The sequence below is a fragment of the Scheffersomyces stipitis genome, chromosome 1, assembly GCF_000209165.1.
Source record: "Scheffersomyces stipitis CBS 6054 chromosome 1, whole genome shotgun sequence".
In the NCBI taxonomy this organism is placed as follows: domain Eukaryota; kingdom Fungi; phylum Ascomycota; class Pichiomycetes; order Serinales; family Debaryomycetaceae; genus Scheffersomyces; species Scheffersomyces stipitis.
Window position 1 is genome coordinate 2999006 of NC_009068.1, and position 16340 is coordinate 3015345.

A 16340-nucleotide genomic window follows, 5' to 3' on the forward strand; every position below is an offset into this window, starting at 1 on the left:
TATTCAGCTGTTTACCTCTTCAAGGTGCAATAACACAATCAGCTTTTTAATGGTAGAATTTTTATCTTTAATTCACTCAGAAACCTTCCTGTGCGAATTACCCTTTTAGTTATTTGTGGCCGTTTTTTGCACCCAAATTCCTCTCGCTATAATATATATTTCCTAAATTTTGCAACCACTACCTTATACAATTCCTTCCTTGGGTTATTCTCATGTATTTCCAAACTGCAAATATAATACTCGGCTTCTTGTCCATATTCGCTACGGCCTATAACCATTTCTCGGTGGATGAGTCGCCAATACTCAGAATCACTTCTAAGAACTACGATCGTCATCTTATCTCACAAGCGCTTCAGAAAGCATACGAAGATGTCTTTGCTTTGACTCCAAACAACCATGCACTTCTCCATCTAAGCAGCAATTCTAAAATTAACACCGAAAGAGAGTGTATTGAGAAGACGGTAATTTCTTACTACTTGAGGGACTTGAAGTTCATTACTAAGGAATTTGAAGCTTCGGAGTGTAGAGTCAACACCAACAACAAGTACAAATCCATCCTCCAGCCAACTTCCAACATTCACCACCTATTCCATTCTAGCCTGGACAATATCCAAATTCAATTAGAGGCAAGCTTAATGGACGAGATTCAAAAACTGAAAACACTTGGTGATATTGAATTCAATCAATTTGATAGTCTCGACTACTCTTTAGAATGTCTTATTGGATTCCAGGAGCTTGCACAAGTAAAAATGGAAGAAACAGATATTCAAACAACATTGGAAAAAGTGATCCAGATCCCAGCTGCCTGTGGGTTTCAAAAAATTCAAAGTAGTTTTGAAGGCATCCACTACGAAACCGTAAAGATTGACTTACCTGTAAACGGAACATTTTATTGTAAAAGAGGCAGAACAAACACCTGCAAAAGAACTAACGCAAACTATAAAAATTCAAGATACAAACTCTTTTCTTGATACTTTAGCTAGATAACAACCAAAAATTGGTTACATAACAATTTCATACTTGACATCTGATTTCAACTCTTTATGTGGCAACACAATTGAATTGTAGACAAATACCTGGTTGTTAACAACTGTATTCTGACATAAGATGACTATGTTGTTAATCAACTTGAAGTATCCATCAGAATTACTGGCATTATCATTGCTGATAGTTGTGCTGGTGATTGTACCTTCGATACGACACCATTTTCCAATCTTGACACCATCAGAGACAATGGAGTTGGAGATAAAAGTGTTGTCTCCGATGGTTACGTTATTGGAAATGATGGAATTGATAATTCGGACACCTCTTCCAATCGTGACATTTTTGCCGATTGATACGTTTGGACCAATCTTATACGTAGCTGTATTCTGCAAGCATGAACCAACGGAAAGAACAGGTGGGACCACACCAGCAGATGGAGGCTCAAGAGTCTTGTATTGGTCATTCTGCAACAATTGCTCTAAGAAGAAGTTGTTAGCCATCAACGCTGATACTGGAGTCTTCAATTGGTACCAAAAGCTATTGGACTTGTAAGTGGAAAACTTGGTGTTTGGTGTAGTTGGCAAAGTTCTCAAGATATCTAATTCTAAGGAAATACTTTTGTCGTCGACATTATCCTCTTCAAGATCGTCGTGAAATTCAAAATAAGTAGATGGGTCTTTGTGGCGGACATGGGCAGTCTCCAACTCACTGAGGACGTTTCTGTTGAATACATAGATACCTCCATTGAGCAAGACGTTATAGTCTGTTTCCATGCGGAATTTGGAGATCTTAGACGTGGGCTTTTCGACGTAATGAACTACTTCATTGTTAGCCTTTTTGGCTATGATAGTACCATACAAACTGAAGATCCTGTCCTTGTCGTAGGTGACAAATGAACTTTGATCCTGGTTTTGGATCTGCTTCTTATTGTGGAAATTGTTCATCAAAAGAACAGGATCGATACCTAGAATAACAGCCGATGAGTTTTCGGCATCGTAGAAATCGAGCAATTGTTTGAACGGATAGTTACAGATCACATCGCCATGGATAACCAACAATTTCTCGCATGTTTCATCACCAAAGATCTCCTCTCTGAAGTAATAGAGACCCCCCGCAGTGCCCATTGAGTTTGGTTCGGAGAGGTACTTGATCTTGACATCGGGATATTGCTTATTTTTGATTTTGATGTAGTCATCGAACTTGGATGAGTCCTTGAAGAAACCTATCAAGAGGATCTCTAAAGGCTCAGTGGAGCTCAATTGAGAAACCAAATTGTCGATAACATGAGACACAAGCGGTTTTCCGCAGATTGGAAATAACACCTTAGGTGACTCCATAGAAAGGGGTCTGAACCTGGTACCGGTAGTCTCTCCTCCGACTAATATAACAGCTTTGATAGTCATAGTGTGTATAGTAGATAGCAGGATACTATTGGATTACAATGGTACGATAAGGAATTGACAAGGACTAGTGACAACTAAAGGAAAACTAAAGGAAACCTGTCAATTGCAAAATTCAAAATGAAATAATTCCCAAGGAATCTCTTTTTTAAATCACCACATGTCACTCCTTCATCCATAAGGAGATGGCCCGATCAAGAAATATGGGGAATGGAAATTATTATTTTTCAGCCGGGTATAGTCGCTGCACCGTCTGCACTCCGGATGGCTGCAACTTTCTGGTGTGAGCGAAAACATATACACTAAGCGTAAATGGAAGGTTAAATGGAAGGTTACTAAATGGCCATTGCGTAGACGTCTACCATAAGAGCAACCGATAATATTCACATAAACGTACTAGATAAGTATATAAATAATATGTGTACATTTGTAGATAACCATTACCGATCCCCCTTATAGAATACTATATATAGGATTCAGCCTCCACTAACGTACCCACCAGTTCATCATTAACACTACCACCACTACATTCCATCCACTGAAGGTGCCACTACTGTACGTCTTTTCTAGCTCTCTTATCTGTAGTAGTATGATTTGGAGCTATACTTCTCTTATTTTTGTTGTCTCCGAGGCTATTGTTCTCCGCGAAAGTTTTACTTATACTGCTACCTGTGCTGTTAGACACTTGAAGCTGAATATCCTTTTTGATAAAATATTTTACAATGTCAATGGCTGCTAGCGAATCTTCACTACTGTCGTGTTCTCCTGTTTGGATTACACGGCTGAGATACTGGAATGCGAGGTCTTTTAAACTGAATTTGAAGGTAGGAGTGGCCTTGTGTTTAGGATACAAGATAGACGTATCGATAATTCTATTATGGATAAGTCTCATGGCATTCATATCGTTCTCAAGTCCATGGCCGACTAGAATCGTGTTCTTGTCCATGATATGGCCCAATTGATTGAGCATCTCATGGAAAGATACTGCCTCGGGCTTTATTTCAGATACACCAGAATAACGCGTATTTAAGTCTACTACTTCTCCGTACGGTCTTACAAAGATATCCAAAACGTCTTTGCCAGAGAAGAAGTCTACTGCTGTCACTCTCAAGAGCTCCAGTCCTCTGGTGGTGTACCCCATCTCACAATCTATACCAATTGCAAATAAGGACCCTTTACTCTCACCAAAGAGTCTATCTGTATTCTGGAAAGGAATAGACCACTCCATTTCTTCCTTATTCTGCCAGTAAAACACATGCATATTGGATACTGTACACGGATGGGTATCACCCAGACTGACTTCGGACTGACAGCATTCGTAAACTCTGCCAAAATCTGTCTTTCTCACCCTGCCCGCATGGTACTGACATTGAACCGGCAGAAGCTGTTCGTCACGGGTGAACTCCGCACCACATCTATGGCATGTGCGAATTCTACTTGGAGTAATAGTCTCTGGAGATCTCATTATAAAGCCGAACTTCTCAAGTTTCTCCACGGGGATGACGAGTTCGGACAATAGCCTTTTGTATTGCTCTTCTGTGGGCCCGTTCTCCTTGGGCGTCTTAGCTTTCTCTGGATGAAGAGCCGCATAGATCACTTTCTTGATCGATGCTGAGTAAGTCGTTCTAGATGAAACTTTAGCTACTTTGTATTCTTCCTCTATGGCCCGTGTTATAGGAGTTTGGATATCAGGATGGTGCTGTCTATAAGCCTTTACAAGTTGTACTATTAGCTTCAATCTAAAGCCAAGTTCTGCTGGTGGGTTTGCTACTGCCTTTGGAGCAAATACTTTTGGATCTGTCACGGCTCTGCTGCCTAAAAGTGTCTTGAGAAGTGCATTGTATTCTTCTAAAGAGGAACTTACGGCATAGATCTCGCGCTCTTCTTTAATTGCTCTCCGCAACAGGCTCTGTTGGTCTTGTGGAAATCTCTCTTCAAAAAACTTGTCTATTTTTCTCATATGTGAATCTCGAGTCACATTGTCAAGGCTGAAGGCACTACTTTCTGTCACCAGCAGTGGTTTTTCTATATCCTTGATGTTCTCAAAAGTGAGTCTCCTATGAGGAAACTCGTGCTCCAGCTTCTTCTTCAACTTCTCGCTATGGGCAAAGATGCAATTGAGAGCATCACAGATCTTGTTATCTCTCTCCAGGGGACAAAGTGTCTTTTCAAAAATGGATCCTTCTAATTTAAACATGACATCTCCAGACGTGTTTTTCTGTGGGGAATCGAATTTTCAGTCAGAATAATGAACTGAATGACAACAGAATATGACAAATGTATGAGATATATAACAAGAATATCGTGTCTATTCGTTACAGAGTAGAAAGATATAGTTATTTCTTAGTGGATCAGAGATAGGAAATATTAACTGTTCAAAATCCATATCATCATTCTTCAACTTGTGAGATCATTTTTATCAAAGTTGGATATTTTCTGGAAGTGAGCTGCACAGCAATACTGTACTGAAACTTTTAGCTGCGAAATTGATATACTGGAACACTTATTCGAAGCAAAGCGCAGAGTTCACAAATCCTCTATAACACTGTCGAATACTAGCTGTCACTTATTGCAGTACTTTCGTATAGTGTATTCTTGTTCTATATTACGATTTCAATAAAAGCTTTGGTTGGTTTGTGCTGCCCTGCCAAAGCGTTATGGTTACTGGCTACTATAATGATATAAATTCTATGTGCTCCATGAAGTAGATACCCTCTCACACGAGTTCCTCGGCACCTCTGACTGGATACTCGTACAACTTATAGTAATCTACCAAATTTCCATTCAAGTTGTTCTCTCCTTCTATAGGCAAGTAGAAAACGTTTCTGAATTTGATGTCTCCCAATACCCAGAAATCCAACCAGTTTTGCTTCACGCCATAGTCTGTTGGGATAACAATGCTGTTCAATGATTGATAGCTAGAATCCGTTGAAGACTCTGAGTTGCTAAACAACGACAACACACTCAACTTGATTGTCATGAGGAATTGGTCCAATCCAATCAAGTTCATACATGCCTTCAATTCGCTATCGGGACGAGGTGGTATGTTGTTAGAAGGGGGAGGCAGCGATTCAAAACCATCGAAATCTCTGGGTACGGTCGAATGGTTGAATCTGGAACTGCTTTGTAGTCTATTATTGAGCGAACTGAACTCGTAGGTAGTCAATCCTTTCAAGATCTGGAACGTCTGGACAACACACAAGAATACAATCCAGATGTATTGCATCCAGCACCAGATCAACAAATTGAAGTGGAAATAGTGATTTTTATAACCATAGCACAATTCATCTGATAAAATCAGACACATGCCTGCTTCATCGTCAGAATCATATCCATCTTCAAGTTTATCAAAGTACTGGTAAGTCATGTAGGTGAACACCAAAATAGCAAAATTCAAAGCATACACAAATGTCATGAACAATTTATGATTTCTAACACCAATCTCATTGTAGACCCAAGGACAATAGTGGTCGAATCTAGCTACCAATTTTTTGTTATATTTTGAATACTTTGATCTTAACGGCTTTCTTATAAAAGTATTGACACAAAAGTGGTCGATATCAAATTTTCCCAACTTAAGCAAATCTTTAACCTGCCCCAAAATGACGCTGTTGTCTGCTGGTATTGGAACAAATCCTGGGTTTATGAACATGGCCTTGAAGAATGTCCATGAAAAGAGAGAAATCAATGATCCCAACAATATATTTCCCAAAAATTCGCTGAAGAAAAGAGTTGGAAGTATATTATGGAGCCATACAAGAATACACCAGAATGCAGTGGCTGAGAATATTCCTGCTAATATGGGCGATTTTGGCAAAGCTTTGTCTTCAGAAATGTAGGTAGGGATAATGAATTTAGATACCAAATAGATACCACAGAAGAAGACTGAAGATGCTAGGAATAATTTGGGAATACCGTATCCATCATTCCAGGAACATACTGCTAGAGCAATAGGAAGCAATATGTAAGGAGCCAAGAATGTCATTATCTTGCCGGCCTTCGGTTGGATTAGTCTTACTTTCTTTCCCCAGTTATATTTTTCATCTCTGCCGTCTTCTTTCAACACCTTGATCCACGTATTGTAGCAATTCATGTCTTTTGCGACATCAAAGGAGTTCTTCCCTTGGTCGTTCTTCGCAAAGATGTCTGAACCAGCTTCCAACAACGTTTTCAAAACGATTCTGTGACCCTTCATAAAAGCCCAGTGGATTGGAATGAAGAGTGTATCGTCAACTTTTGTTATGTCAGCTCCAAATTTCAAAAGAGCATTGATTGTGAAGACGTCACCCTGGTAAGCTGCCCAATGCAAGCTAGTTCTGTTGAATCCATCTGGTTCGTCAACATAAATCTTCTTCTTAGAATTCTCGTCGCAACAGCTCAACAACATGAACACTACCAATGTGATATTGGAGCTGTGGACGGCCAAATGCAAAGAGTTGTAATTTTGTGCATCTCTAATCGTTGGATCTGCATCTGTCTGAGACATCAAGTAATCTACAATATACACTAGACCATTTCTACAAGCCCAGTGTAAAGGTGAAGCCTTGAGCTCACCGCCCAAAAAGTTGGGATCAGAGCCATTTTCAACCAAATACTTCACCAACGTCAAACGATTATTGATACAAGCCCAATGCAAGCCAGTGATACCATCACTGAATGTATCGTTAGGCTTGATTTTTCCTGAAGAGATCATCTCTTTGACGAGAGTCAAGTTCCCTTCCTGACATGAAGTCATAAACTTGGCTAAGTCCGGATTTAAGTCTTGCTCAGTTGGTTCCTGTCTGTCTGAGGGAGTGATATCATTCAATTGGTCTGCTGAAGTTTCCAAAACTGCATCTGTAGACTGGATAGAATTGCTGTCTGCATTATCAATAAAGTCTCCATTTACTTCAATGCTATCCTTCATAGTTTGAGAAATGCTTTTTGTGGCTACCGTATCTTGTGTATCTTGTGTGTCTTGTGGTATTATTGGCTGCTCTGATTCTGTATCTGTTTCACTGTTCGAATTCTTCGACTCGACTACAGTTTCTTCTTCGGTGACAGAAGAATTGCCATTATCTACTTGGACTTCGTCAGTAACATCAACTTCGTCATTAGAAACGTGAGAAACGCCATTTGAAATTTCAGCTTCTTTCTGTTCATTTCCATTTATTGGCGATCCAGCCTTGGACGGACTGCCAGACTTCTTCTTATTCTTCTTAGCCATCGTAAAATCTATTTGTGATTTCTGAAAGTCAATTGCTGCTCACAATTAGAATCAAATCTACAGATATATGTCTCAATATATGCAAAAGCAAAGCTAGGAAACTTTCAGATAATTTAATTTGTTAATGTAATGGGATCACTCAGGAAGAATCAATATTTTTCCGTATACAAATTTCAGAGCTTTTGGCAAGAAAAATAATCCTGTACCTGTCGCCGATCTGATTGCAAAATGACCTGGGCTATAACGGGCTGTGATCTAGGTAAAATACGGGAGCACAGCAAAGAATTCTAACTCACAAGACCGTAGCTTGTATTGTGAAGTTGTGAAGTAGTCAGGTAAATTTCAAACCCCGATCTTTCCCATTTGTCACCCTCGCAATGTACTAAAATCTTTCAACAATTCTCAGTTTTGCAATCGTTAACTAGCGTTGTGCATTTATACGATTAACAATATCTTCACGATTTGTTTATATTCACTAATAAATTTATTCAATACAATCATTGCTGTAAATAACTATTGTCGATAACATTGTGGTTTTGCAAAGAGCCGTAGTCGGGTCGAGGTGTGTCCACCTCGTTGGTTCCAGACTCCCCGTTTCTTTCACTTTGGCCAGCCAAAGCTGAATTCAACGTCTTGATCACTCCATCTTCTCTGAAAACAGGATTGTTCTTAGTGGGTATACCATGTTGTGACACGTTATTGGTAGCATCCTCCACTATATTGAGTTCGTAGTCATCTTCCGTAGCTTCGAATCCTTTTCTCTGTCTGGGACCCAAGTCAATTGAATCTGTGGCAGACGTAACTACAGTTGTAGAACTGGTGTGGGTGCTAGGTGAGCTATTTAAGGAAGGTTGGAACAGGGAACCTTCTGAAGACTCTTTACTATGACCATTGGTCTTCTGCAAATATGCCTTGAACTGATCTCCTGCTTTCTTTGCATTGGGCTTCAAGGTATTGTCTATATACGGCTGAATCTTATCGTTGATGAAGCCAGGCTTAACTTCCTCCTTTGTGATAATACCAAGGTTTTTCTGCCCTACTCTGTCCAAGTGTTTTTCAAGCAAGAGATAATTCCTCAGATTCAGCTTGTAGCCGATTTCAATGATGTCTCCCACAATTGGAATTAAACCAAAAACGAAGTCTATCAAGATGTTTACGAGAAACAAGATTTGGATATCAAGTGGAAACCCATCATCCAACTTCCTGGCCAATTGCAACAACCCAAGCGACCAGTATGTCGTGACAATTGTTCCGAAAATGGGAATGATGCCAACAATATTGGACCAGCCAAAAGTGACACCAAAAAAGGAGAACATCATATCGTATCTATGAGCTCGTTTCTTGAATTTCTCTAGCACATTGAGATCATTGGAACTGATTCCATCGGGGAGCCTTCTATTCACCTTCTTATACTTGGTGACTCCATTGACTACATTTATAGGCACAAGCTCATGGTATGGGTCTTCCACACCAAGCCGGTTCCACTGGTTGTCCTTGAGGATTCGGTTGGTAATGTATTTGAGTATAATGGACGACATCCTCTACCAAAAGGGAATATACCAGCGCGCAGATCTATTTCGTAATGGCCAAATCCAAGATTTTTCAAATTTCCAGATAAACAAAATACCAATTGAATACAATTATGCTACTGAACTCAATTTCTAGAATTAGTAGAGACGAATTGACAAGCCCAGCGTCGCAGGGGCTCGATATCTGTGGAGAACTGTGGAAAGGGAGAGTGTTATCTACTGTCCAGTGAAAAATTTACAGGAAACAAATTGGAGACAGCTTTGGCAGTAGGTTAATAGCCCTTGCTTCGTAGGGGATGGCTAAGAAGACAACTAAATTTTAAATCTGGTAACTGTTAGAGAAACCGTCAGGTAACGTGCAAACCCCATCTTGATATCCTTGCTAAATCTAAACGGTTTATGCAGTCTGTTTCCATTTAGTAATTCCATTTTAAACCAAACATGACAATCTCCACCTCAAACCATTTGCAAATGTGGGATTGGAACCAGCGGAAAAAGGCAAAAATCTACGAAATTAGGTGTACTTCCCCCCAAATGTTCCCCATATCGTTTTCTCAGATAGTGTCCAACTACTCTGCCTGTTACTGCTGCTCTTTCGTAATTGTAGAAATTCACGTGACCCCATCCCCACATAAGCATGTGAGTTCCATATTTCTAATCCCAATATACACATTTTTGGGAATAAAGAAAACATAGCTCCAGTTCTTTTCCTAGGTTGCTTCTTTATACTATTGATCTATAAACCGTACGGCACGATTCTTCTTAGCCATAACAGACATCCATAATAGTGTGTTGCCATGGTGGTGCGTTCTACTTTGAGAGCGATGATTTCTAAGGTTCCTTACTCGGACAAGATTCCTGATGCTGTCAGTAGACTTCTAGATGAGGGTGATTCCTATACGTACAGAGACCGGATTCTGAGTGTAGACTATGAATTCGACAGGTCACGCAGCCTAAGTCCCAAGGACAGAATCCATTCGAAGTTGATTTCCAATCGTTTGAGAGATACCACTACAACTAGTGGGGTTACAGGAACATCTCGGGCACTAAACATCGTGGACGAAATTGATGAGATAGAGTACGAAAGAATGGAATCAAATTATGAAGATAATGTCTTCAGAGATGATGGAGAACTGACGATTTCGTATTTGAACTACTGTGACACATGCGATGCAATCCCCGTAGATACGAAGTTGGCTATCAACAAACTTAATGACAACGGCAGGAGTACAGGCACTTCCAGATCTAACGATCGAGAAATGGGAGGTTTGAATCTCATGTATCAGTTTGAAAGCAATAGCAATATGGACGAGCCGTTGCGTCTTGGAGACGGCTTGTCTGACAGAATGAACCCATTTGTAGATGCTTCAGAAACCACATTAGTCTCTGAAGGTTCAATGCATCAGCACAACCAACAGCAGAGGTTTGGTGCTGCTGAGCGGAACTTGCGAACCAAGCAGTATTTAAGTGAACAGAACAACAAGTTCGACGAGCTTATTAGCAACAACCTAAATGTTGTCTTGAAAAAGTACGAAGTAGAAGAAAAGGTGGTGAATCCTTTTTCAAATACAGCTTTGGTGAAACTCTTGTATCAAAATACAACAGAACAGATAACGTCAAGAATACCTTTTGGTCAATCTATCAAAGGCTGGTTGCCGTGGATTGATAAACCTCAGCCAAAGGAACTCCCAAAAGAGATTGTAAAACCAAAATTGATGGTTCTACCGGAGCCAGAATTTATAGCTACAAGTACTCCACAGGACGATGTAGTAGAAACTTTCCAAGAAGAGGAGTATGACAGAGATATTAGTGTTGAGTTGTTTATCGATTCTTTAGACCCTGAGACTAAAGCTAATTTGCTTTCTGCTCTTCGCAAAGACTCGCAGGATGAAGAAACGGACGTTGAGGAACCGAAAACAAAGCCCAAGCAAGAGCTGACTATTGATAAGCTACAAGCATTTTTGATTATCCTGATCAAGTTATTTATCACTGGATTTAAATTGTCAATTCCATTTACAAAGTACATTTATCAGAAATTCAAAAATAATGAGCTCTTTGTGATCAACTACAAGAATGTCAACAAGTTTTTTGACCTTCTATTGCAATTCATGAACTATTTGGACGGTAGGTTGAACCGCAGCGAGGACGTAATAGAAAAACTCTACCAACAAAAAGGAGACAATTACTACAACGATAATTTTGATATTATATATCAAGAAATCTCCCAGAACGTCTCCAATTACATGAATGAGCAAATGAAGAAGGTGATGCGGAGTGTCGACGAAGATAAATCGATGAAGGGTATAGTAGCGAGATATCTCGTTGCGAAGTATCTTCCAATTCGAGACCAAAAGACACATATGGATATGTCGGATCCGAAATATAGCATCTACTTCCTGGCTTCCCATAATCTGCAACCGGGCACTTTGGCCTCAGGAAGTCCACAGTCCATAACTCCAGAGTCGATGCATAATAGCGATTCGATTAACTCGGACCAGATTTCGTTAGAAAACCTCGAAGATCTTTCTGTTCTCAAGATTGCACAGAGATTTGTAGACGAATTGGGACCGTAGGGTGTGGATCAGTAGTATAAGTACTCATGTAAAATTAATAGGGACGGTTAAGGTAATGTATGAGAGACGATTAGCTAATTTGTAGTTATCATTGTTGTATTTGGTGATGAAGGTGTGTAGAAGTTGACGGTTGCAACAGGCTTCTAGGTTGCGAGATTCTTGAGAAAATCTTGCAAACATTGGCCAATCTAGTAGTATTCCCAATTAGAGTTTACGTAAGGTTAAAACGTACTTTGTAATTGGCTCTCCAACTAGGAACCGTACTACAGTATAGTCAAATATGCAAAATCGATGAAAACGACACCCCAATTTGACTTGGAAAAACGGGGCATCTCAGTGAACCCACCTTCTCATTGTAGATGACATCAGAAGTACTCTGTTAATAATGAAAATATGAGTTTCCTACCTTTGTCAGAATTCTGTCAAGTTATCCTGAGAAAATTACAAGACCTACATTTTCTGTTTTTCGCAGCTATTTCAAAAATACATGAAACGATTCTTGGAAAGCGATAAGAAATCAGGACACTTTTCAGGAACATCCCTGAGTCTCCCAAGCGAAATATGCCTGATAGGGCAACCCTTGAACGGGGTGAACGGGGTGAACGGGGATGTCGGCTTACAGCCCTTTCGTACTTAGTTGAGGAATGTGGTTATCAGTTTGGTTGACTACGTCATTTGGCAGAGTTTTTCCTCCTTGCAGCAGCCCAGGTCTTATCGATTGTTAGCGCCAGACTACATACAAACGCGCGCGGTATGGAAGGGGTGAAGTATGGACTAACGGTCTACATAGAAGAGGTGTCTAGCTCAAGGTTCCTAACCGCCTCAAATCCATTTGCCAGAGGTCGAGAATGGAGGGGGATTACAAGGTCAGGTGTGAGGCAAGGCTGGAGAGGAGAATGAGGGGAGCAACGGGAAGGAGTGATGAAACTTTTTCGCCTGGCTTTTGGTATGACGGCAGTGAGTCAATTGCCAGATAATACTGACAAAAGCGTGCCGCCCTCACATAAATTGGGGATAATTGGAAGAAGAAATGAGAAAATAGCGACAAATTAGCCGATTGCGTGAGCGAATTAGTGAGCTAACTCTGCGTTTTGCATAGAAATTAGCGGGAGATGCGTCTAGAGATGAATTGGCCTAGTGCTTAATGGAGAGCCAGAAAATAGCGAGAGGAGTAGTGATATCATTTCTAATGATTTAGCCATACGTCCATGTGGTTCAAGTGGAGGGGAAGGTCGCCTTACAAGGTCGGACCATCGAATCAGACCACGAGATGTCAGCTACCTGGAGTGGTTAGATTCCGTGGCTGGCCCTACGGTTAAGCTTGCAGTTAGACTTTTGGTTAAGCTTCATGGCTGGGCGGGTCCACTGGCACATGCGTGGAAGTTCGCATTAGAGTTTGGGATTTACAGCGAGGCGAAAGCAAAGAGGAGACAAAACTAGCGAGGGAAACCGCGAAACAGAATCGGCGGCGAGAGCTAGCGACAGAATAAAGGGGCTAGTGCGAGAGAGAAGGAGAAATAGCGAGAGAATTAGTGGGTGTACACGCCCGGCCACGACGAGGGCCGAAGACGAGCCAGCGCACCCGTCCGTGCCGCAAACTACATCGAGATACTTCCAATTCGTAGTCGACATTTCCGTGCCCACATCCACATCCACATCCTCGTATCCACATCACGACCACACCCACATGATATCCCTCCCAGACACTTCCATGTGATGTGACAAACTCGTCTTGTGAGCCAACAACCACGGCTGGTGGTTTTCTGTAGACCGTGAACAGCGGGCGACCGCAGTGAGCAGATTTGTCGCCGCTGCTGCGTCGCTATTCTCGCCGTAGAAGTTGCCCCTATTTCCTCAGTCCAACAATGTGCGCCAACGACCATTAGGTAATCGGCATGCGACCGGCATGCGCTCGTAACCAACCCGCACTACTGGGATCAAATAGGAACTGCGCCCGCAGAATAAGGACTATTTTCTAGCGCATGCATGTGCGGGTAACGGGTTACCCGGCCACATACAGCACACTTCCAGCCAATCACAGCTAGTCTCCCTCGATATTTTTTCCTGTTCTGGTTAGAACAGACCTGTCCCCTTTTTTCTCCCAACTTTATATATACGTTGCCTCAGTCACCCCCAGATGGTGGCAGCGGGCTCGTCTGGGCCGCCCACGACCGCGCTTTCGTCTTTCACCTTTTAATTCAGGAGAAAAATTTTATCCACCACTTTCTTTCTTTTCACAAACCTGATTCTGGTCCACCACCACTTTTTCAAATAGTGTATTGCTTGCCAATATATTGTTACCCCCTAGTCGTTGTCTGTTGTTTTTTTCTGTTTTGTCTATCACGAGAAGCTTGGTTGTTTTCTCTGCCTACTGATAGATATCCCGATAACACACACACTCACGCTCCGGCTACTTCTGGTACAGTTTTATTGTATAACCGTTTGGTCTGTTTGTTTGTCTCCCAGTCAGCCTTTTTGCTCTGCTGGCCTCAAGCAACAAAATTTTCGCCCCTCAGCTCGCACTATTTTTCTGACGCCTTGATTGGTTGATTTCAGATCGTGAGCCTGGTTGTCGCACGCACAGAGAAGTCCTTTTTTTCGTCGCATTCTCGCACGGAAAGCCTTCTTTTCATCACGTGCCTTAGCCTCCCTTCCACTATAGTCTAACTTAGTAGTCCTATCCTTACATCCACCATGGCCTTGTGTTCCCAGGCGTTCAACGGCTCGGCCAAGCGCAGCTGTCTGTTTGCCAGCACGGGCTCGTCGCTCAAGAACAACAAGAAGATGTGCTTGCGCGCAGACTCTTTCACGATGTCGTCGCTGAAGAAGTCCGTGTGCATCTACACGTCTTCGGAAGAAGACAACGACTCGGCCGACGAGCAGTCGTGCTACAATGCCGACCAGGTCAGAGCCAAGAGAAGAGCCTCGTCGCGTGTCTCGTTCTCGTCCAACATCGAGTTGCTGAAGGCTCTCGCCCAGTACAGCGATGACGAGGACTTGGTCAGCGACATGTCGAGGAAGAACAGCTCGAGTGCTATTGCCATTGCCAATCACTTGAGCTCTCCTTCGGCCTGTGCTGCTGTCGCAGCTCGCCGCGCTTCTAGCGGTGTTGCTCTGAACACCGACGAAGACGATGACACGGCTCTCGACAATCTTGACTGCAAGTTGTCGACTTCTCCTATCTCGTCGCATCTCTGTTTGGTCGACAACACCAAGAGCACGCCAGCCGTCAGAAATAACTCGATCCCGGACACCGACAAGTGTTCCAGATCCCGTTGTTTTGAGTACTTGGTTGGTGCCATAGACGAAGCTTGGGCTAGATACTGCGATGCCACGGCCTACGTTGAAGACGAGGTCTACGGCTATAACACGCCCGCTTCTGTCGCCACCGACGACGAAGACTACTTTGAAAACACCACTGACATCACCGACTACGAAGATTCAGATTTCGAAGAACACCACCACAAGGCTAAGCCTCAACAACACTCACAACAAATCAAACCTAAACCATCCATGATGGCCTCGTCTAGCACCTCATCCAAGACCAACGAGGACACCGCTTCCTGCCAATTGCAGGCATTGAAGGACCGTTTGACCAAGGCCAAGTACTACTTGCAGGACTTGGTTGACTCGGATGATTACAACGAAGTCATTTCCTTCTGGAAGCGTTGGGATATGATCAAATATGCCACGATCGAGTTGGTCGAGGATGATGATGACGACGAGATTGTTGAAAACACCATTGACGAGTTGGAATATGGTCGTATTTTTGTAAATTAGAAAGAGCATCACAGCACAACACAGAAAAGAAGTTAAATTTTGGTTAACAGGTTAACACAACAAAGAATAGCTTCAACGATCGATCCTTGTGAATATTGTCAAACATCACACCATTGCTTCATTGCTAACCACGCCGTAATGGAGATGAGCATCGTTAGATTTCCTTTTATCATTATATTTCATCCAAAGTTACCTTTTTTTTTAAAGATTGTTATGTCCGGTTGTATTTCCTTCTATGTTTTGAATTTTTAAGTTTATTTGGGTTGTTGATTTAACATATGCTGCTTCAGTATATTTTTGGGTATGATGAAACTTTACTATGAAATGTAAATTATTATCTTTATATAGTTATTTGAAATAGGTTTAAATTATATACTTGTACTATAGTATCAATACAGAAAACAAAAACAAGAAGTAGACTGGTAAAAGAGAAGGCTGACTAGACCGGTTAGGCTTCTAGAGACATAAAACACTTATCTAATCTAGTAAATCAGACATGCGACAATACGCCTTCGCTAAAGATCAACTGTGGTGCTTCAACCAGCAGAAATACGGAATGCGACAAAAAATGAACAGCACTTCTTTTTCTCCAGCTTTAGAATTATTCTACAACTTTTAGCATATAACCAATTGCAATATGAAGGTGTCTTCTTTGGTGACCTATTCGTGTCTCTTGTTATCTCAATGTGTGAGCTTTGCCAGCGCTGCCGGTGAATTAGAAATCGGTACGTATTAGAAGAATTTCATCCAACCTGTGAAATTTCACTGAATCAGAAAAGTCGAAATGTCAGAGTGAAAAATTGTCAATTGAGTTGAAGATTCAGTGTTTGAATTAAGGATTTAGGGATTAGATGAGAAATTAGAAACA

At 41.5% G+C, this 16340-nt stretch overlaps 6 protein-coding genes across 6 annotated transcripts; 3 read left to right on the top strand and 3 right to left on the bottom strand. All coding sequences in view use genetic code 12, as the record gives it.

Annotated features, from left to right (window-relative positions):
• Positions 1-212: 212 nt before the first annotated feature.
• PICST_29111 (predicted protein) lies at positions 213-894 on the top strand (the record flags this gene model as incomplete). Its single annotated transcript, XM_001386866.1, has 1 exon — positions 213-894. A coding segment is annotated over one exon (682 nt), but the record flags the coding sequence as incomplete, so codon positions are not given.
• A 107-nt stretch (positions 895-1001) lies between these two features.
• On the bottom strand, positions 1002-2387 carry MPG2 (Probable mannose-1-phosphate guanyltransferase (GTP-mannose-1-phosphate guanylyltransferase) (GDP-mannose pyrophosphorylase); the record flags this gene model as incomplete). The annotated part of the gene is made up of 1 exon (XM_001387103.1): positions 1002-2387. One exon carries the CDS (start codon positions 2385-2387, stop codon positions 1002-1004), a length of 1386 nt encoding a protein of 461 aa, XP_001387140.1.
• Positions 2388-3075: 688 nt separating this feature from the next.
• PICST_5333 (predicted protein) lies at positions 3076-4182 on the bottom strand (the record flags this gene model as incomplete). Its single annotated transcript, XM_001387104.1, has 1 exon — positions 3076-4182. A coding segment is annotated over one exon (1107 nt), but the record flags the coding sequence as incomplete, so codon positions are not given.
• Positions 4183-8372: 4190 nt separating this feature from the next.
• Positions 8373-9128, bottom strand: PICST_26814 (predicted protein; the record flags this gene model as incomplete). Its single annotated transcript, XM_001387105.1, has 1 exon — positions 8373-9128. A coding segment is annotated over one exon (756 nt), but the record flags the coding sequence as incomplete, so codon positions are not given.
• A 788-nt stretch (positions 9129-9916) lies between these two features.
• Positions 9917-11692, top strand: PICST_29116 (predicted protein; the record flags this gene model as incomplete). The annotated part of the gene is made up of 1 exon (XM_001386867.1): positions 9917-11692. One exon carries the CDS (start codon positions 9917-9919, stop codon positions 11690-11692), a length of 1776 nt encoding a protein of 591 aa, XP_001386904.2.
• Positions 11693-13947: 2255 nt separating this feature from the next.
• On the top strand, positions 13948-15875 carry PICST_86993 (predicted protein). Its single transcript, XM_001386868.1, has 2 exons — positions 13948-14765; positions 14919-15875. Exons 1-2 carry the CDS (start codon positions 14387-14389, stop codon positions 15470-15472), a joined length of 933 nt encoding a protein of 310 aa, XP_001386905.2. The 5' UTR covers positions 13948-14386; the 3' UTR covers positions 15473-15875.
• The last annotated feature ends 465 nt before the right edge of the window (positions 15876-16340 follow it).